The sequence below is a fragment of the Triticum urartu genome, chromosome 7A (genome assembly GCF_056163025.1).
Source record: "Triticum urartu cultivar PI428250 chromosome 7A, HENAU_Tu73, whole genome shotgun sequence".
NCBI classification, from domain to species: Eukaryota; Viridiplantae; Streptophyta; class Magnoliopsida; order Poales; family Poaceae; genus Triticum; species Triticum urartu.
This window is the reverse complement of record NC_141879.1, coordinates 502,635,397-502,656,366: the sequence shown is the minus strand read 5'-3', so window position 1 is coordinate 502,656,366 and position 20,970 is coordinate 502,635,397. Positions and strand designations below refer to the sequence as shown.

The 20,970-nt window shown below is 44.2% G+C and overlaps 1 protein-coding gene across 1 annotated transcript; it reads left to right on the top strand.

Annotated features, from left to right (window-relative positions):
• The first annotated feature begins 10,012 nt into the window (after positions 1–10,012).
• LOC147960154 (copper transport protein ATX1) lies at positions 10,013–12,443 on the top strand. The gene is made up of 3 exons (XM_087534958.1): positions 10,013–10,320; positions 11,050–11,125; positions 12,138–12,443. Exons 1-3 carry the CDS (start codon positions 10,312–10,314, stop codon positions 12,290–12,292), a joined length of 240 nt encoding a protein of 79 aa, XP_087391084.1. The 5' UTR covers positions 10,013–10,311; the 3' UTR covers positions 12,293–12,443.
• Positions 12,444–20,970: the final 8,527 nt, after the last annotated feature.

Genomic DNA, 20,970 nt, shown 5'->3' with positions numbered 1-20,970 from the left:
TCCCGTATACAATTCCCTTTGTCAAGCGGTACGATACTTGCTCGAGATTCGATCGTCGGTATCCCGATACCTTGTTCAATCTCGTTACCGTCAAGTCTATTTACTCGTTCTGTAACACATCATCCCGTGATCAACTCCTTGGTCACATTGTGCACATTATGATGATGTCCTACCGAGTGGGCCCAGAGATACCTCTCCGTTTACACGGAGTGACAAATCCCAGTCTTGATTCGTGCCAACCCAACAGACACTTTTGGAGATACCTGTAGTGTACCTTTATATCCACCCAGTTACGTTGTGACATTTGGCACACCCAAAGCACTCCTATGGTATCCGGGAGTTGTACAATCTCATGGTCTAAGGAAATGATACTTGACATTAGAAAAGCTTTAGCATACGAACTACACGATCTTTGTGCTAGGCTTAGGATTGGGTCTTGTCCATCACATCATTCTCCTAATGATGTGATCCCGTTATCAACGACATCCGATGTCCATGGTCAGGAAACTGTAACCATCTATTGATCAACGAGCTAGTCAACTAGAGGCTTACTAGGGACATGGTGTTGTCTATGTATCCACACATGTATCTGAGTTTCCTATCAATACAATTCTAGCATGGATAATAAACGATTATCATGAACAAGGAAATATAATAATAACCAATTTATTATTGCCTCTAGGGCATATTTCCAACAGTCTCCCACTTGCACTAGAGTTAATAATCTAGTTCACATCGCCATGTGATTAACACTCACAGGTCACATCGCCATGTGACCAACATCCAAGAGTCTATTAGACTCAATGATCTAGTTCACATCACTATGTGATAAACACTCAAAGAGTTTTGGGTTTGATCATGTTATGCTGTGAGAGAGGTTGTAGTCAACGGGTCTTGCCATATTCAGATCCCTATGTATTTCGCAAAACTTTATATCGTAGATGCTGCTACCACGTTCCACTTGAAGCTATTCCAAATTGTTGCTCCATTATACGTATCCGGTATCTCTACTCAGAGCTATCCGGATAGGTGTTAAGCTTGCATCGATGTAACTCTTTACGTCGAACTCTTTATCACCTCCATAACTGAGAAACATTTCCTTATTCCTCTAAGGATAATTTTGACCGCTATCTGGTGATCTACTCCTAGATCACCTTTGTACCCTCTTGCCAGACATGTGGCAAGGCACACATCAGGTGCGGTACTCAGCATGGCATACCGTATAGAGCCTATGACAAAAGCATAGGGGACAACCTTCGTCCTTCCTCTTTCTTCTGTCGTGGTCAATATTTGAGTCTTACTCAACTTCACACCTTACAACTCAGGTAAGAACCCCTTCTTTGACTGATCTATTTTGAACTCCTTCAAAAACATGTCAAGGTGTGCGTTCTTTGAAAGTATCATCAGGCGTCTTGATCTATCTCTATAGATCTTGATGCCCAATATGTAAGCAGCTTTATCCAGGTCTTCCTTTGAAAATCACTCTTCAAACAACCGTTTATGCTTTCCAGAAATTCTACATCATTTCGGATCAACAATATGTCAACAACATATACTTATCAGAAATGTTGTAGTGCTCCCACTCACTTTCTTGTAAATACAAATTTCTAACAAACATTGTATAAACCTAAAAGCTTTGATCACTCCATCAAAACATATATTCCGATTCCGAGATGCTTGATCTAGTCCTTAGAAGGATTGCTAGAGCCAGCATACCTTTTAGCATCCTTAGGATTGACAAAACCTTTTATTGTATCACATACAACTTTTCTTACGAAAACTGGTAAGAAAACTTGTTTGACATCCATCTGTAAGATTTTATAATCGAAAAATACAGCTAATGCTATCATGATTCCGACGGACTTAAGAATCGCTACGGGTGAGAAATTCTCATCGTAGTCAACTCCTTGAACTTGTGAAAAGACTCTTTCCCACAAGTCGAGCTTCATAGACGGTAACATTACTGCCCACGTCCGTCTTCTTCTTAAAGATCCATTTATCTCAATGGCTTGCCGATCATCGGGCAAGTCCACCAAAGTCCATACTTTGTTCTGATATATGGATCCTATCTCGGATTTCATGGCTTCTAACCATTTGTCAGAATACGGGCCCACCATCACTTCTCCATAGTTCGTAGGTTCATTGTTGTCCAACAACATGACATCTAAGACAGGATCACCGTACCACTCAGGAGTAGTACATATCCTTGTCGACCTACGAGGTTCGATAGCAACTTGATCCGAAGCTTCATGATCACTATCATTAACTTCCTATTCAACAGACGTAGGTGCCACATAAAACATCTTTCTGTGTTGCATCACTCTCTGGTTGAAGTAAAGGTTCGACAACCTCATCAAGTTCTATCTTCCTCCCACTCAATTCTTTCGAGAGAAACTCTTTCTCGAGAAAGGACCCGTTCTTAGCGACAAACAATTTGCTCTCGGATCTGAGATAGAAGGTATACCCAACTGTCACCTTTGGGTATCCTATGAAGATGTGTTTGTCCGCTTTTGGGTTCGAGCTTCTCTTGCTAAAGCCTTAAGCATCATAGCCCCAAACATTAAGAAACGACAACTTTGGTTTCTTGCCAAACCAATGCTCATACGACATCGTCTCAACAGACTTAGATGGTGTCCTATCTAAAGTGAATGTAGCTGTCTCTAACGCATAACCTCAAAATGAAAATGGTAGATTGGTAAGAGACATCATAGATCGTACCATATCTCATAGGGTTTGATTACGATGTCCGGACACACCATTACAACTGTGGTGTTCCAGGTGGCTTCAACTGTGAAACAATTCCACAATTTCTTAAGTGATTTGCCAAACTCATAACTTAGAAAAATCCCCTTTTGATCAGATCGTAGGAACATGATCTTATTGTTATGATGATTCTTAACTTCACTCTGAAATCGCTTGAACTTTTCAAACGTTTCAGACTTGTGCTTCATTAAGTAAATATACCTATATATACTCAAATCGTCAGTGAAGATGAGAAAATAGCGATATCCACCGCACGCTTCAATTCTCATTGGATAACACGCATCAGCATGTATGATTTCCAACAAGTCACTTGCCCGTTTCATTGTACCTGAAAGCGGGGTCTTAGTCATCCTGCCCATGAGGCATGGCTCGCATGTGTCAAGCGATTCAAAATCAAGTGATTCCAAACATCCATCGACATGGAGTTTCTTCATGCATCTTACGCCAATATGACTTAAGCGGCAGTGCCACGAGAAAGTGGTACTATCATTATTAACTCTACATCTTTTGGCGTGAACATGTGTATTACCACGACTGAGATTCAATGAACCATTCACATAGGGTGCATGACCATGAAAGGTATCATTCATGTAAACAGAATAACCATTATTCTCTAATTTAAATGAATGACCGTATTGCAATGAACATGATCTAATCATATTCATGCTCAACGTAGACACCTGATAACATTTATCTAGGTTCAATACTAATCCCGAAGGCAGATGGAGCGTGCGATGGTGATCTCATCAACTTTGGAAACACTTCCAACACACATCGTCACCTCGCCCTTAGCCAGTCTCCGTTTAGTCCGTAGCTTTTGCTTGAAGTCACCAATAATAGCAACTGAACCGGTATCCAATACCCAGGTGCTACCAGGAGTACTAGTAAGGTACACATTAATAACACGTATATACTTTGTTGAAGTTGCCAGCCTTCTTATCTACCATGCATTTGGGGTAATTCCGCTACTAGTGACCGTTCCCCTTACAATAGAAGCACTTAGTCTCGGGTTTGGGTTCAACCTTGGGTTCCTTCACTGGAGCGGCAACTGGTTTGCCATCCATGAAGTTTCCCTTCTAGCCCTTGCCCTTCTTGAAACTAGTGGTCTTGTTAAACCATCAACACTTGATGCTCCTTCTTGATTTCTACCTTTTGCGGTCTTAAGCACCGCGAACAGCTCCGGGATCAACTCCATCCCTTGCATGTCATAGTTCATCATGAAGATCTAGTAGCTGAGTGATAGTGACTAGAAAACTCTATCAATCACTATCTTATCTGGAAGTTTAACTCCCACTTGATTTAGGTGATTGTAGCACCCAGACATTCTGAGAACATGCTCACTAGCTGAGCTATTCTCCTCCATCTTGTTGGCAAAAGAACTTGTCAGAGGTCTCACACCTCTCAACACGGGCATGAGCCTAAAATCCCAATTTCAGCTCTTGGAACATCTCATATGTTCTATGGCGTTTAAAACGTCATTGGAATCCCGATTCTAAGCCGTAAAGTATGATGCACTAAACTATCAAGTAGTCATCAGGATGTGTCTGTCGGGTGTTCACAACATCCACAGACGACGTTGTAGGGGTTTGCACATCGAGCGGTGCATCAAAGACGTAAGCCTTCTGTGTAGCAGTGAGGACACTCCTCGAACTACGGACCTAGTCCGCATCATTGCTTACAATATCTTTCAACTTAATCTTTCTCTAGGAACGTATTGAAACAGGGAGCTACAACGTGAGCTATTTATCTACAACATATTTGCAAAGACAATTTAGACTATGTTCATGATAATTGAGTTCATTTAATGAACTCCCACTCAGATAGACATCCCTCTAGTCATCTAAGTGAAACATGATCCGAGTCAACTAGGCCGTGTCCGATCATCACGTGAGACGGACTAGTCAACATCGGTGAACATCTTCATGTTGATCGTATCTTCTATACGACTCATGCTCGACCTTTCGGTCTTCCGTGTTCCGAGGCCATGTCTGTACATGCTAGGCTCGTCAAGTCAACCTAAGTATTTTTGCTGTGTAAATCTGGCTTACACCCGTTGTATTCGAACGTTAGAATCTATCACACTCGATCATCACGTGGTGCTTCGAAACAATGAACCTTAGCAACGGTGCACAGTTAGGGGGAACACCTTTCTTGAAATTTTAGTGAGGGATCATCTTATTTAAGCTACCGTCGTTCTAAGCAAATAAGATGTAAAACATGATAAACATCACATGCAATCAAATAGTGACATGATATGGCCAATATCATTTTGCTCCTTTTGATCTCCATCTTCGGGGCTCCATGATCATCGTTGTCACCGGCATGACACCATGATCTCCATCATCATGATCTCCATCATCGTGTCTTCTTGAAGTTGTCTCGTCATCTATTACTTCTACTACTATGGCTAACACTTTAGCAATAAAGTAAAGTAATTACATGACGTTTATGTTGACACGCAGGTCATAAATAAATAAAGACAACTCTTATGGCTCCTGCCGGTTGTCATACTCATCGACATGCAAGTCGTGATTCCTATTACAAGAACATGATCAATCTCATACATCACATATATCATTCATCACATCCTTTTGGCCATATCACATCACAAGGCATATACTGCAAAAACAAGTTAGACATCCTCTAATTGTTGTTGCAAGTTTTTACGTGGCTGCTATAGGTTTCTAGCAAGAACGTTTCTTACCTACGCGAAAACCACAACGTGATATGCCAATTTCTATTTACCCTTCATAAGGACCCTTTTCATCGAATCCGATCCGACTAAAGTGGGAGAGACAGACACCCGCTAGCCACCTTATGCAACTAGTGCATGTCAGTCGGTGGAACCAGTCTCACGTAAGAGTACGTGTAAGGTCGGTCCAGGCCGCTTCATCCCACGATGCCGCCGAATCAAGATAAGACTAGTAACGGCAAGTAAATTGACAAAATCGACGCCCACAACTGCTTTGTGTTCTACTCGTGCATAGAAACTACGCATAGACCTAGCTCATGATGCCACTGTTGGGGAATGTAGCAGAAATTCAAAATTTTCTACGCATCACCAAGATCAATCTATGGAGTAATCTAGCAACGAGGGAAGGAGAATGCATCTACATACCCTTGTAGATCGCAAAGCGGAAGCGTTCAAGTGAACGGGGTTGATGGAGTCGTACTCGTCGTGATCCAAATCACCGATGATCCTAGTGCCGAACGGACGGCACCTTCGCGTTCAACACACGTACAGCCCGGTGACGTCTCCTACGCCTTGATCCAGCAAGGGGAGAAGGAGAGGTTGGGGAAGACTCCATCCAGCAGCAGCACGACGGCGTGGTGGTGATGGAGGAGTGCGGGACTCCAGCAGGGCTTCGCCAAGCACTACGAGAGACGAGGAGGAAGAGGGGTAGGGCTGCGCCAACAGGGAGATTGAATCGCGTGTTGGGCTGCCCCTTTGCTCAAGTATATATAGGGGGGGAGGGGCTGCGCCCCCACCTAGGGTTCCCTCCCTAGGGGTGGCGGCAGCCCCTAGATCCCATCTGGGAGGCGGCCAAGGGGGAGAGAGAGAGGGGCGCACCTAGGGTGGGCCTTAGGGCCCATCTGCGCCTAGGGTTTGCCCCTCTCCTCTTGAGGACGCCTTGGGCCTTGGTGGGAGGCGCCCCAGCCCACCTAGGGGCTGTTCCCTTCCCACTATTGGCCCATGTAAGCCTTCGGGGCTGGTGGCCCCACCTGGTGGACCCCCGGACCCCTCCGGTGGTCCCGGTACACTACCGGTGATGCCCGGAACACTTCCGGTGGCCAAAACCATACTTTCTATATATTAATCTTTACCTCTGGACCATTCCGGAACTCCTCGTGACGTCCGGGATCTCATCCGGGACTCCGAACAACATTCGGTAACCGCGTACATACTTTCCCTATAACCCTAGCGTCATCGAACCTTAAGTGTGTAGACCCTACGGGTTCGGGAGTCATGAGACATGGCCGAGACAACTCTCTGGTCAATAACCAACAGCGGGATCTAGATACCCATGTTGGCTCCCACATGCTCCACGATGCTCTCATCGGATGAACCACGATGTCAAGGATTTAATCAATCCCGTATACAATTCCCTTTGTCAAGCGGTACGATACTTGTCCGAGATTCGATCGTCGGTATCCCGATACCTTGTTCAATCTCGTTACCGGTAAGTCTCTTTACTCATTCTGTAACACATCATCCCGTGATCAACTCCTTGGTCACATTGTGCACATTATGATGATGTCCTACCGAGTGGGCCCAGAGATACCTCTCCGTTTACACGGAGTGACAAATCCCAGTCTCGATTCGTGCCAACCCAACAGACACTTTCGGAGATACCTGTAGTGTACCTTTATAGCCACCCAGTTACGTTGTGACGTTTGGCACACCCAAAGCACTCCTACGGTATCTGTGAGTTGCACAATCTCATGGTCTAAGAAAATGATACTTGACATTAGAAAAGCTTTAGCATACGAACTACACGATCTTTATGCTAGGCTTAGGATTGGGTCTTGTCCATCACATCATTCTCCTAATGATGTGATCCCGTTATCAACGACATCCAATGTCCATGGTCAGGAAACCGTAACCATCTATTGATCAACGAGCTAGTCAACTAGAGGCTTACTAGGGACATGGTGTTGTCTATGTATCCACACATGTATCTGAGTTTCCTATCAATACAATTCTAGCATGGATAATAAACGATTATCATGAACAAGGAAATATAATAATAACCAATTTATTATTGCCTCTAGGGCATATTTCCAACAATTGGCCTCTTCTTGCTTCCCCTGGTCGCCACGCTCGCGCTTCGCCTTGCGGCATTCGCGCGCCGAGTGGCCTTCGTAGCCGCAGTAGTTGCACTTGCCTTTACGGCGCAGTGGGTTCCCGCCGCTGTCATTCTTGCCTCTGCCATCCCTGCTTTGTGGACGGCCTTGTGGTTTCTTGCCTTTCCCGCCGCCGCCGGACGATCCGCTGCTGCCGTGGCGGTTTCCGTCGCGGGCGCGCCACTCCTCCGCCGTGAGGAGCAGGCGCCCACCCGCATCTTGCTCCGGCGCGCCACGGCCTTCCGATGCCGCAAGGCGTCCGCTCAGCTCGTCGATGGAGAGCTCCTTGAGATCCAGCAGCGTCTCTATGGAGCACGCCATCTGGGAGTACCTAGGCGGCACAACGCGCAGAATCTTCTGCACACCGTCGAGCTCGGAGGTGGTGTCCCCAAGGGACCGCAGCTCTGTGACCATGCTCGAGACACGGAGAGAGAAATCCTCGACGTTCTCTCCTGCCTTGAAAGCGAGCGTGTCGAAGTCCTTCCGCAGCTCCTGCCGACGTGCTTCTCGCACACGATCCACGCCGACGCGGAGCGTCTTGATGGTGTCCCAGGCCACCTTTGCGTCATCCTTGGTGGCCAGGATCTGGACCATCTCAGGCGGCACCGAGCTCAGGATGGCCCCTAGAGCTTGTCTCTCCTGCCGCTCCGGCGCGTCGCCGGTCTCGATCGCCTCCCAGAGTCCTGCGTCTTGCATCTTGACGCGCATCAGAATGCCCCACTCGGTGTAGTTCGTCTTTGTGAGGAGAGGCCACGAGACGACGCCACCGCCGCCGATCTCCCTCACGACGGTCTCGCGCACCACCACTTCACCGCCGCCAGCTTTCCGAACCCTGCTCCGTCCGCGGCTCGGTGAGCGCACGCGACGTGGGCCGCCTGCAGGCGACCTCGATCCGGCGACTGCCGCCGGTGGTGGCGTCCCAACCATCGCGGTTTCAAGAGGCTCTGATGCCAATTGTTATCACTGAAGATCGAAGAATGCAATTGCAAAAGAACTAACAGAGTAGTGGACTGTCTGTTTTGTGTTGCCTGAAGCTGCAACTTTTCTTCCTTCTATTCATTCTCTCTTATTCTGAATTACAAAGCAAAGGTAGACCTCACGATCCGTAATCCTCGCGCCATCCGACGAGCGAGTCATGCGTCCACTAGAAACGGTCCTAGTTTGTTAGGCAATGACCAGCACAACTAATCCTATCTCTAACTAACTGAAAAACCGAAAGGAAAGGAGCTAAACTACCTGCAGCCTGACGGCGACAACAGCCTGATGAGCTACAGTAAAGTTCCAGAAAAAAAACAGCTAACTAAGAGGGGAGGATGCTCTAGGTTTTATTCAACATATAACTTCCACATTGAATCCATTTTCCTTGGCACAAAAAAAATAGCGGCAGTTTTGCCATCTGTCAAGAAAGCAACGACCGTCGTCAATCTTAAAACTCTCAGTAAGAGGTGACATTCTTATATAATCCCTCTGTTCCTAAATATGAGATTTCAAGAAATGACTACATACAGAGCAAAATGAATGATTCTACACTCTAAAATATGTCTATATACATCTGTATGTGATAGTCGAATCTGAACATCTGTATGTGATAGTCGAAATCTGAATGGAAGATATGCCTATATACATCTGTGTGTGATAGTCGAACAGAACTTGGAAAATTGCCTCCATATGAAATCCTCTGAAAAATTACATCCTTGAGGCTGGTCATAGTGGGGAGTAAGTTATACTAGTGTCATGCATATGACACTAGTCTAAATTACTACCTCCATAGTGCAAAGTATTTTAAAGGGTGTTTGTTTTCAGGGACTTTTTTGTGTAGGGACTAGAAAAAGTCCCTCTTAGAGACTTTTTTACCAAACGGTAGGGACTTTTTAGAGACTAAACTAGCCATTTGTGACTAAATGAAGAAGACTCTCAAGAAGAGTCTTTTTGGGACTTTTCCAACAATGCCCCTCCATGCACCCATTGGCCCGCCACCCATGGTGTTGTTTAATTGTTATATTTCTATATACCAAGGGCAACATAGTCATTTAATAACATCTATGAAGGGACTAGAGACTTTTTAGTCTCTGAAAACAAACAGGGAGAGACTTTTTAGGGACTAGAGACTTTTTAGTTGGGACTAGAAAAAGTCCTAGGACTAGAGAACCAAACACCACCTTAGTAGTAGTGTCATAGATAGTTTTATTTATTGCCTTATAGACTCATTTTACTTCGGGAAGTGCTATGTTACAATAACATATTATGTTACTCCAAACATCTTTCTCCTTATTAAATATTTGCCACATAAGCAAAATTGTCTTAGGGTGTGTTAAGTTATTATCTAAATTATTCTCGCTATGGCTAGCCGGCGGTAACATTGCACTTTAAAAGTAAGACTTCCCCACGGATCTCTCTCTACATCGTTCGTCACGGCTGGCGACTCGGGAACCATTCTCGGCTCAGCAGCCGCGGTCCAACAGCGTGCACGCTACGCCGTGTCCCCGCCTGTCAACCCAACCAGACGAAAGCCGCGTCCACCCTCGCCACAAAAATCAAAGCAATCACTTGCACGCCACCGCTCTGACCTCCGTACGCATTTATTCACCCCTCTCCCGGCAGTTCCTTCTCCCATCATCCTCCAACCCCTCCGACTCGCGGCCCGTTGCCTTTCCCCCCCGCGCCCTACCCTCGCCGTCCGCGGATCAGCCGATCTCGCACGCAATGTCTCAGGTGAGTACCTTCCCGGCACCCCTCGATTTCCACCTTGAGATCTGCTAGGCGAACATCTAATTGAGCGGGGCAGTGGTGATGTTTGGAATCCCAGGCAGTTTTGATCTGTTCCTTCGTACTAACTTTCTTGAAGAACAAGCGTCTCATGTAAGGGATCTGTCCGGTGGCCCGGCAGATCTGTTCGTGCGCGTGACTGGCGATTGTGCTGTTTGTGGTTTTGCTACCGGGGATGTTGATTCGGGGGAACGTGGTCCTGCTCGATTGGTGCTAGTAGGGCGTAGCGGGATTGCTAGAGCTCCTGGCCAATTGTGCAAAATAGAACATTTTGACTGGTCGCAAAAAGTTTTGGGGGTCAGTTAATTAGTCAAAATAAAGTATTTGTAGTTTGGTCAGTCAAACTGTTTGTTGATTGTACCACTATGAAAATTGAACTAATTAGTTATTATTAAAGGGTCAATTATCTTTGTTGAATTTTGAGGATGCGTAAAGAATTTTAATCTCCATCACTTGAAGCAAGGTTTGGTACTTACTAAAGGTTCAGTGTACCTGTAGTTTCCTTGAACAATGTCATGGTGGAACATGCATGCTGATTCTAGTATATTTTCATAATTCGATGGAAGTATGTTATATATAGTGATTACATGATATAGGCCAAGACTGGAAGCAATAATTCATAGTTGTTCTCAACCATGTGGAATTGCTGGAATTAAGATTTGCTCTGTGATGCAGACTGTTGAACTCAGGGTTGGCATGTCATGTGAGGGATGTGTTGGAGCTGTTAAGCGGGTTCTTGGCAAAATGGAAGGTTGGTTTAGCTCTCCTTGTATTGATATAAGTTTTCCTTTCTGTTTTGTTTTAGTTAAATTAAACCCATGCAATTGGAATTGATACATCCTTCAACAGACAATTCTTAGTGGTCACTTGAGATGCTTTCCCAAATTTTTAGTTGCCAAATAGATGGCTTGATTGAATGGATCTTGTCGTTAAGCTCCCATTTAGCATCCACTGGCTTTCCCAAAGCACTGTTTTGTTTCCCACTTTGACCAGGTGCTATAGAATGCTTTGGATAAACCTTTTTATTTTTGAATGCTTTGGATAAAACTTGATTCCAAAAGCATTGGGTAGGAATATAATAATACAATAAAAGCTACTCCCTCCGTTCCTAAATATAGGTCTTTCTAGAGATTTCAACAAGTGACTATATACGGAACAAAATGAGTGAATCTACACTCTAAAATATGTCTATATACATCCGTATGTGGTTGTCTATTTGAAATCTCTAAAAAGACTTATATTTAGGAACAGAGGGAGTAAAAGACAACCTTCTTATAGGTATACAGCTCTGGTATATTTTGTTGGTCTAATGGCAATAGCTTGGATATATTACGAATGGTATGATCGTATCCATCATGAACCTAGATGACAGTTAATTCATACTTTATGCATCTGACTCTGCAATAGCTCGATTGATTAATATATACACCAATACATGTATCTATATCACTATGTTAGTGCCCTGGTTGAAACGGCTCATTATTGTGCTATATTGTTGTATGTTAGGGCCCATTTAGAACTTGGAAATTTCCCACCACTTTTGTGTGATTTATTAGCGCTGTGTGTGAATTGAACTATCTCATATGAATGAGTATTCAAAACCATGATTTCCTGTGGGAGTTTGAATGCTCTTCAAGACGTCCGATTCTTTATGCATTTGTGCAAGCATTGATTCTTCCCCAGTGAAGGGGAATTGTTACATTGCAAACAGGCCTTAGGCTTTGAATCTGAACATATTCGTCGGACTTTTGTGGTTTCTTCAGGTGTTGAGTCCTTCGATGTAGACATCAAGGAGCAGAAGGTCACTGTGAAGGGTAATGTGACGCCGGATGCTGTTCTGCAGACTGTTTCGAAGACAGGCAAGAAGACGGCGTTCTGGGAGGCTGAACCCTCAGCGGCATCTGCTGTTTCGTCCTAAAAAGGCACCTCTATAATATGTAAACTGTGAGGTTTGATGTAGCAATGGCCCAGTTGAAATGCTTTGCAAGGACATGATTTTCTGGTGGGACGGTGGTATGTGCACCATGAATTTACTGCAAATAATAGCAAACTGGTAATTTGTTTGTGCACATCTTATGGTTGGCATTCCTGCGCTGTAAATCTGTGATAATTCGGGGAAGAAATTGAATTGCAATTCCTCTCCCGGCAGGGAGCGTGTGGTGGTCTCCCCTCCTCGTCAACACTCGCCGGGTGGGCTTGCCCTCCGCCATTACTGTGCCTCCCGACTACCGCCTTGGCTGTGAGGTCTTTGCTGCAAAGTCGCGCTGCTCGACGCAGGATGGTGGTGCTTAGCGGCACGATGGTGCCTGGGCCATGTCCATGACGCGCGAGGACAGGCCTGTGCCAGCTTCCTCCGATACCATAATCGAACCTTTGGCTTGTGCTTCCATTGCCTGGGAAAGTATCTACTGCTACCAAGCTTTAGGTGTTATCGTGATACAAGCTTCTGGGCTGTCGGATTCTTAGATCAGGCGGCTCTCAATAACTCTGTAACATTTGCAAAAAAGATTACAAGGAGTCCAAAAATGCGCATAGGTCCAGCGGATTCAACAGTTCCCGGATGCCGTTCGATCTAAGAATCCGACTGTCCAGATGCCCGTGAAGCTTCTGGGCTGTCGGATTTTTAGATCAGGCGGCTCTCAATAACTCTGCAACATTTGCAAAAAAGATTACAAGGAGTTCAAAAATGCGCATAGGTCTAGCGGATCCAACAGTTCCTGGATGCCGTTCGATCTAAGAATCCGACTGTCCAGATGCCCGTATCACAGTAGCATTTAAGACTCAGTAGCACTAGATACTCTCTCCCATTGCCTTATAGAGCTTTTTATGGGACGTCGTGCCTCCATTTGTCGGGACCTTGTTTGCTGCATCACCTGCAACCTCTCTGGCCATCAAGAGCATGCCTGGCCGCCGTGCTGTGCCCTAAAGTGAGCTCCGCGCCCTAATGTGGCCATGTCCACCAGGCATCTTTTCACACCTCATGAGCAGGGTGCTCCGTCGTGGGCAGAGATCGTCGCCGCCACTCCTCGCCCTTCATCCTTGCTCCTGTCAACGGGGCGATCCACGTCACGGACGTCAACCTAAGGACGACATTCGAAGATCATGCTTGCCTCCTGCGCGCGTAGTTGCACACCGACCTCAACGCGGTTGTCTTGCCGTTGAAGAAGGCCTCCAATCTCAGTCAGTGGATGTTGCGTGCATCTTCCTTCATGGAGTGGATCGAAACCGCCTTGTCTTACGTCTAGGCTCTCTTGCCAATGTCCCTTGGAGATCGCTTGACTCATCCTATGGACTGTTGGTTCCTCCCTTGTGAGTAGGATCTCCTTGTTGCATTGCTTGAATGGGCCCATGGACATCGATTCACGGGGAATGACCCTATGCTTGATGAAGCATTAATGCCTCAGGTATTACTCAATGTCAACTATCCTCTGGGCTGCTCTGTTTGGTGTGATGAGGTGTGGATGGACCTTGTGTTTTGTTGGTAGGGAGAGAGGAGTTCATCGACGCGATGTGCTCAGAGGCTACGATCATGTTGTTTCACCCCCGATGGCTCCCCCCCACCCAGACTACCGATGCGCATTTCCTCGCACATCCGAGTTTTCGGTTTGGAGGATTCACTTGGTTTCAGCACGGAGCATATGATGGGCCCATCCCTAGTGCTGAGGTTGAGTCTCAGGTTGAGGTGAGCAGTGTCGTTGCAAAGGCAACACAAGTTGATGCTCATCCATTATCTTTAGTTGATTTTCTTAGCAAGGTCGCTAAGGAGGTCCCACTCCCTTTGCCTGGGACCCCGACGACTTTGCACGGGGAGAAGGATGGTGTGTCTCACTCTGGCGGTGTAGTGGACATCTGGGAAAGAAGAATATTGCATGCAACATCCCGACGGCCAAGCGCGCAGAGCATAGGTTGTTGGAGGTTTTTGGTGAGTTGCAGAGGTAAGCAAAGTGGAGAGCACTGAGCAAAAGATGAAAGCCTACCTGGACATGTACAAAAAACCGCTTTCGCACCAAGTGATCATGGCGTTGAGCACTTTGGCAGGCATTCCTGGGAAGTCGAAGTTGGACCTTATACGATGTTTCCCTCATGATAATGTCAGATCAAAAAACTTCAATGCAGAGGTGGAGGCAAGGCTCGGTCTGGATGAGATCCGTTGGACGAGTTAATAGTTTTGGGCCTTGGCGCTCTTGTGACTGGCTCAAACGATGTCCCTTGATGTCGCATGTGTCTTGTCCCTATCCTCAAGGTCTAGTGTCCTCTTTTTTTTCGCTTTCCATTTTTCTCCTTTTTAAGGTTCTCACTTGCTTTTCCTAATTAACCAGGAAATGTTCTGTTTTTTGGTCCGATTTTCCTTATAACTGGATCATCTCTCTTCTTCTTAGTGAACCGCGGGACCCCTGCCCTCGTGATGAGGTTCTTAAAAAAGATAAATATGGAAGATCTTCCTTGGGATATAGGAAGAGAGAAAACCCCAAGTTTGTACATCTTTGGTTAACAAAATTCAAAATTTGTTACAAGGGGCTTTTTTTAATGGTGGCTCCACTTTGACTTTGATAATTGTATTGCTTGTGAAAGTATGTGTTCGCATATGTCAGATTGATCTACCCCCTTGTGAATTGCAGTTTGAAAAAGGTTAGGTGTGACAATTGAATTTTTTTTTCTTCATAGGAAAAGGTCGAAGGTATCCGCGTCTTTGAATTTTATTTAGTCCTATATTTTGTTGGAAATTATTTATAATAGTGAACTTGCAAAATAAATCTATTTATCATATTGAGATATGTTGCTTCTGATCATGTTTCACCTTACGTGGCTATCAAACAAAAATATCAGTGATTTTTTGAGTACAAGTTTTGTCCCCGCTCGGAGTGGGGATATTGTTTCTCTTCTACATGTGTATGGAGTTACTGTAAAAGCACGATCCCTAAAAGATATATATTGAGGTCGGACTTTGTTTAAATACCACACTCATGTGTCAATTTTAGGAGTTGAAATAACAGAATAGGAGGGTTACTGTGATATGCAGTAATAGAGTTCATGTGGAAGATCCGTTCAGAGTGCCTTGTTGTTTAGGGATTCCTTGATTCACAGGATTGAGAAAAGGCAAGAATAGAAAAAACAAAAGATTATCATGGTATGTTCACTTAGATCCCATGTGATTTTATTTGCACCATAGAAAAACAAAGAATTGTTTGCAAGAAGCTGGAGTGGATGGCAATTTTCATTTAAAATGTAGTGCAATTGATTCCTTGAAAACAGATCATATGTGATTCAAATCCCGCGAATCAAACAACCAATATAGAAAAGTTTATAAGGATTTTAACTTTTCACTGTTCTTATAAAAAGCCTTTGAATCAAAGAGAACCTTACTATCTTACTCTTCCTTTGCACCCCACCCGATAAAAGGAGGGATCCGTAGATGGAAATAGAACTTGCTATTGACTCATGATTATGTCCGTTAAAGGTTTCAAACTTATAAATGATATAACTTTGAAAATCCTAGTCTTTTTTCTATATCTAGAAGTGATATAAAATATTCGTTGAAGGTAAGATCAAAACGCATGTTTCATAATAGGTCATATTTTTCTACTTTAGTTGATTGCTATTCACAACTACCTTGATGACACACCTTTACTATTTTCCAAATGGTAAGTACCACATGTCAGTGCGTGACACTCTGGCCCTGACGTTTTTTATGACAATTCCGGTCATGCAAGGATGGCAAATCCCAATGACACACGGCAAGTTTCTATCAAAAATAAAGAAAGTTGCCATCTTTGGATCGCTAAACTTGCCATAGAAAACGTTCAGAGTATTTTTTTAACACCACCTTATATTAATTAACCAGCCACACCATTACACTCATTCGATACAATATTCACCACACAGGGCGGAACATTATTTACAGGAATACTATCTAATCTATTGTCAAAGCTATACTTAGCGATTAAATGTGCCACCATATTGGCCGAACGACTAATCTTTGACAATTGAAGATTGTTGATCAACTTCGAGATGCTCAACGCTTTCATCTTCAGGTCACACATAGCAGACCTGTCATAGTCCCCCGATGCAAGAGACGCTACCACAAAAGCGCAATCAGTCTCTAAAATTATAGGATTATAAAAAGAAATACCTATGTAGAGACCGGTAATGCAAGCACTAAGCTCCGCTTCCTCCACGCTTTGACATGCATCAAAGAAATCCCACGACGAAACAATAACTTTCCCCTCCTCGTCCCTGACCAACCCCCCCCCCCCCCACTGGCTTCTCTAATGGACTCCACGAAGCTAGCATCGACATTAATCTTGAACCAACTTGTAGGAGGCGGGAACCAGCCACTATTCGCCTCCAGAGAATTAGGAACTTTGCTAATCCGGACCAACGGACCTTTTCCTTTATTTTTAAAATCCACCGGCATCGGAGAATGATATGCACCAAAGGATGCCCAATAATTCTCCACAAAGCAAGCAGAAGCTGAAACTGATTCCTTTCCTTTACCAAAGATCAAATCATTTCTCAAATGCCAGGCCCTATAGAATAAGAATATAATTTAGTCCCGCATTACGGGGTTTAATTGTCTCAGTTAAGAGTGCGTACAAGTGAGCACTCATCCTTAAGGATAAAAAAGAGGATGAGGGGCAATCCAGTGAGGCAGTAGGGATGGAGAGGAAAATTTGGGATATTATTTGGAAGGCAAACATTCCTCAGAAGATTCGTATTTTTGCATGGAGGGTTGCTTCCAATAGCTTGGCCCTACAGGTTAATAGAGTGGTGCATCATCAAGCCTCTGTTAGTACTTGTTCTATTTGTGGCATGGAGGATGAAAATACCTTTCATGCACTTGTCTTGTGCCCGAAGGCGCGTGCGCTTCGCATGGCCATGAGGAACATTTGGGCTCTACCTGCTGAGGAGGTTTTCAGATATACGGGGTATGAACGTTCAGAGTATTTAGCTTGATCTATTATGGACATCTCCATGTGTATATGATTGGCTCAAACTTCTTATGTGTGCCACAATTGTAGCAGAAAGACACATCACTGCTGACCACGAGGTCTCACAACCTGCTAGTTGGTAAATGTTTAGTAGTCAACTTTCATCAGGGAGATAAACAAGAATTTTGTTTATTTTGATATGAAAAATGTGCGTTCTTCCCTTGTACAAATTATTTACTTAGTTAAGACTTCACAACCCTTTTATAGAAAAAGCTAATTGTACAAGCCATTTCGCAATGTTTTATAGAGAAGTTTTCCATGTGTTGTAGACGTTGGATTATGAAAGAAGGCCGCCTCCATCTTGTATTTGTATGTGTGGCAACTTTTTTTATTGAGACAATCTACATCATTCAAATACCCATCAACTTGAGATAGCTAACCACACCTACCGCGTGGTGTATATGTGCAAGTTTTTGTTTTAATTTACTGAAAAGAGATCAGATTTCTCCTTCCTAGGAAAACCTAGGGTTTCTCCTTCCTCTGACGGCGATCCTGCCGCCAAGAGTTTTTCCGACAATTTTGGAACTGTTGGGCCACCTTAGCTTCATCTGCATGAGGAGGATGCGACCAATTTTTTGTTTGAGGGAGAGATCACAGACCCCCCCCCCTAAGGCAAAGTGGGTAGCCATTGTGAAGGTGCACGTAATGAGAGGCTAATGGAGGAGTATTTTTTTAAAGACCCGGTTTGGACGGCTTCATTGATTTAGGAGAAACCAGCGGGAAATACAGTGAGCATCAAGTGATCATGGGCACAGAAGTTGTGCAAAAAAGGAGAGAAAATCAGCAAAAACAAAGGGCTCCAAGAGCCCCTCGGGCCTGTTATCTCGCGGGATCAACCCCGAAGGGGGGCTCTAGGCATGCAGCTCCGGTGGCTCTCCACTGGGCGTAATCCATCATGATAGCATGGAAAACATCGTCCAGGCTTGGCAGCTTCCCTCTGAAAACGCAAGCGTTTCTCTCCTTCCATAGGTGCCAAGAGACCAAGATCAACATGGTTCTGAAACCTTTCCCTGCTCCAGCTGGCGTGCGACGAATCATCTCTTGGCAGTGCTGCATGGAAGTGTGGAGCGGCGATTTGGCAGTGGTCATTGCCGCACAGCCAGCTCTGGACGAGGATTTCGCCCAAACTTGGCGGGAGAACGAGCACTCCCAGAAAAGGTGCGCCGCGGTGATACGTCCAATGTATCTACTTTTCCTAACGCTTTTCCCTTGTTTTGGACTCTAATTTGCATGATTTGAATGAAACTAATCCCGGACTCACGATGTTTTCAGCACAACTACCATGGTGTTGTTTTTGTGCAGAAATAAAAGTTCTCGGAATGAAATGAAACTTTGCGAGGAATTTTTTATATAATATATAATAATTTCTGGAGCCAAGACCTACCGGAGAGGGGCTCCTGGGTGGGCACAACACACCAGGGCACGCCCCCCTCTCCTGGCGTGCCCAGGTGGGTTGTCCACACCTGGTGGCCCCGCTGACCCTGAAACCAATGCTATAAATTCCTATTTTTAGAGAAAAAAATCAGGGAGAAAGAATTATCACAATCCACGAGACGGAGCCGCCGCCAAGTCCTGTCCTTCCTTGGGAGGGCAGATCTGGGGTCCGTTTGGGGCTCCGGAGAGGGGGATCTTCGTTCTTCGTCATCACCAACCCTTCTCCATCGCAAATTCCATGATGCTCCCCACCGGGAGTGAGTAATTCCTTCGTAGGCTCGCTGGTCGGTGAGGAGTTGGATGAGATTCATCATGTAATCGAGTTATTTTTGTTAGGGCTTGATCCCTAGTATCCATTATGTTCTTAGATTGATGTTGCTATAAATTTTCCATGCTTAATGCTTGTCACTTTGGGCCTGGCTGCCATGATTTCAGATCTGAACCGTTTATGTTATCACCATTATATCCATGTTCTAGATCTGATCTTGCAAGTTATAGTCACCTACTACGTGTTATGATCCGGTAACCCCGGAGTGACAATAACCGGGACTTTTTTCGGTGATTATCGTAGTTTGAGGAGTTCATGTATTCACTATGTGTTAATGCTTTGTTCCGGTTCTCTATTAAAAGGAGGCCTTAATATTCCTTAGTTTCCAATATGGACCCCGCTGCCATGGGAGGGTAGGACAAAAGATGTCATGCAAGTTCTTTTAATAAAGCACGTATGACTATTTACGGAATACATGCCTACATTATATCGATGAACTGGAGCTAGTACCGAATAGCCCTAGGTTATAACTGTCACATGATGAATATCATCCAACAAGTCACCGATCGAATGCCTACGAATTTATCTTATATTGTTTCTGCTAAGTTACTACTGCTATAATCACTGTTACACTTGCTACAAAATTACTGCTATCACTGATACTCTTACTATTGCTGCTGTTACTACTATCAAAACTATCGAACTATTATGCTACTGATTACTTGCTGCAGATAATTAATCTTCGGGTGTGGTTGAATTGACAACTCAGATGCTAATACCTTCAAATATTCTTTGGCTCCCCTTGTGTCGAATCTATAAATTTGGGTTGAATACTCTACCCTCGAAAACTGTTGCAATCCCCTATACTTGTGGGTTATCAAGACCTTTTTATGGCGCCGTTACCGGGGAGCATAGCTATATTTGTTGAGTCACTTGGCATTATTATCATATTATCACTATGAAGAATCTAAAGGATGCTAAGCCTAAGATATTTCCCTCAAAGATGAGGGGAGGTAAGGAACTATCACCCAATTCTGCTTTAGATTCACCTTTTGTTATGAGTAAACTTGCAACACCACCACATGCTATTAATTCTGATATGCCGCAAGTTATTGATGATGCTACTTCTACTATGAATGATGCTTATGATGATGCTAGTACCTTGCTTGATAATGATGATGTGCCACTTGGTGAATTTCTTGATAAACAAATTGCTAGAGTAATACAACATGATGTTGTTGAATCTGATGATGAGCTTGAAACTGAAACTCCTGCTAGAACTAGACCTCCTACATATGAATTTCCTAAGGTACCGAAAGATTATGTTATGAGTGAAGAAACAACTAGAGATATTCTTGCTTGCAATGATAGAGATGATCTAGAGAAATTATTATGCAAGTATAAATAAAAATCTGTGAATGCTAGAATGAAATGTGATCCTAAGTTTGCTACTTCACCTATCTTTATTGATGATAAGGATTATGAATTCTCTGTCGACCCAGAGTTAATTACTTTGGTTGAATCTGATCCTTTCCATGGTTATGAAACTGAAACTGTTGTGGCACATCTTACTAAGTTGAATGATATAGCCACCCTTTTTACTCATGATGAGAAAACTTGCTACTATTTTATTCTCAAATTATTTCCTTTCTAATTAAAGGGTGATGCTAAATCTTGGTACAATACTCTTGCTCCTGGTTGTGTGCGTAGTCCCCAGGATATGATTTATTACTTCTCTGAAAAATATTTTCCTGCTCATAAGAAACAAGCTGCCTTACAGGAAATATTTAACTTTACTCAAACTATAGAAGAGAGTCTCCCACAGGATTGGGGGAGGCTTTGCCAGTTACTTAATGCTTTGCCCGATCATCCTCTTAAGAAAAATGAAATACTTGATATCTTCTA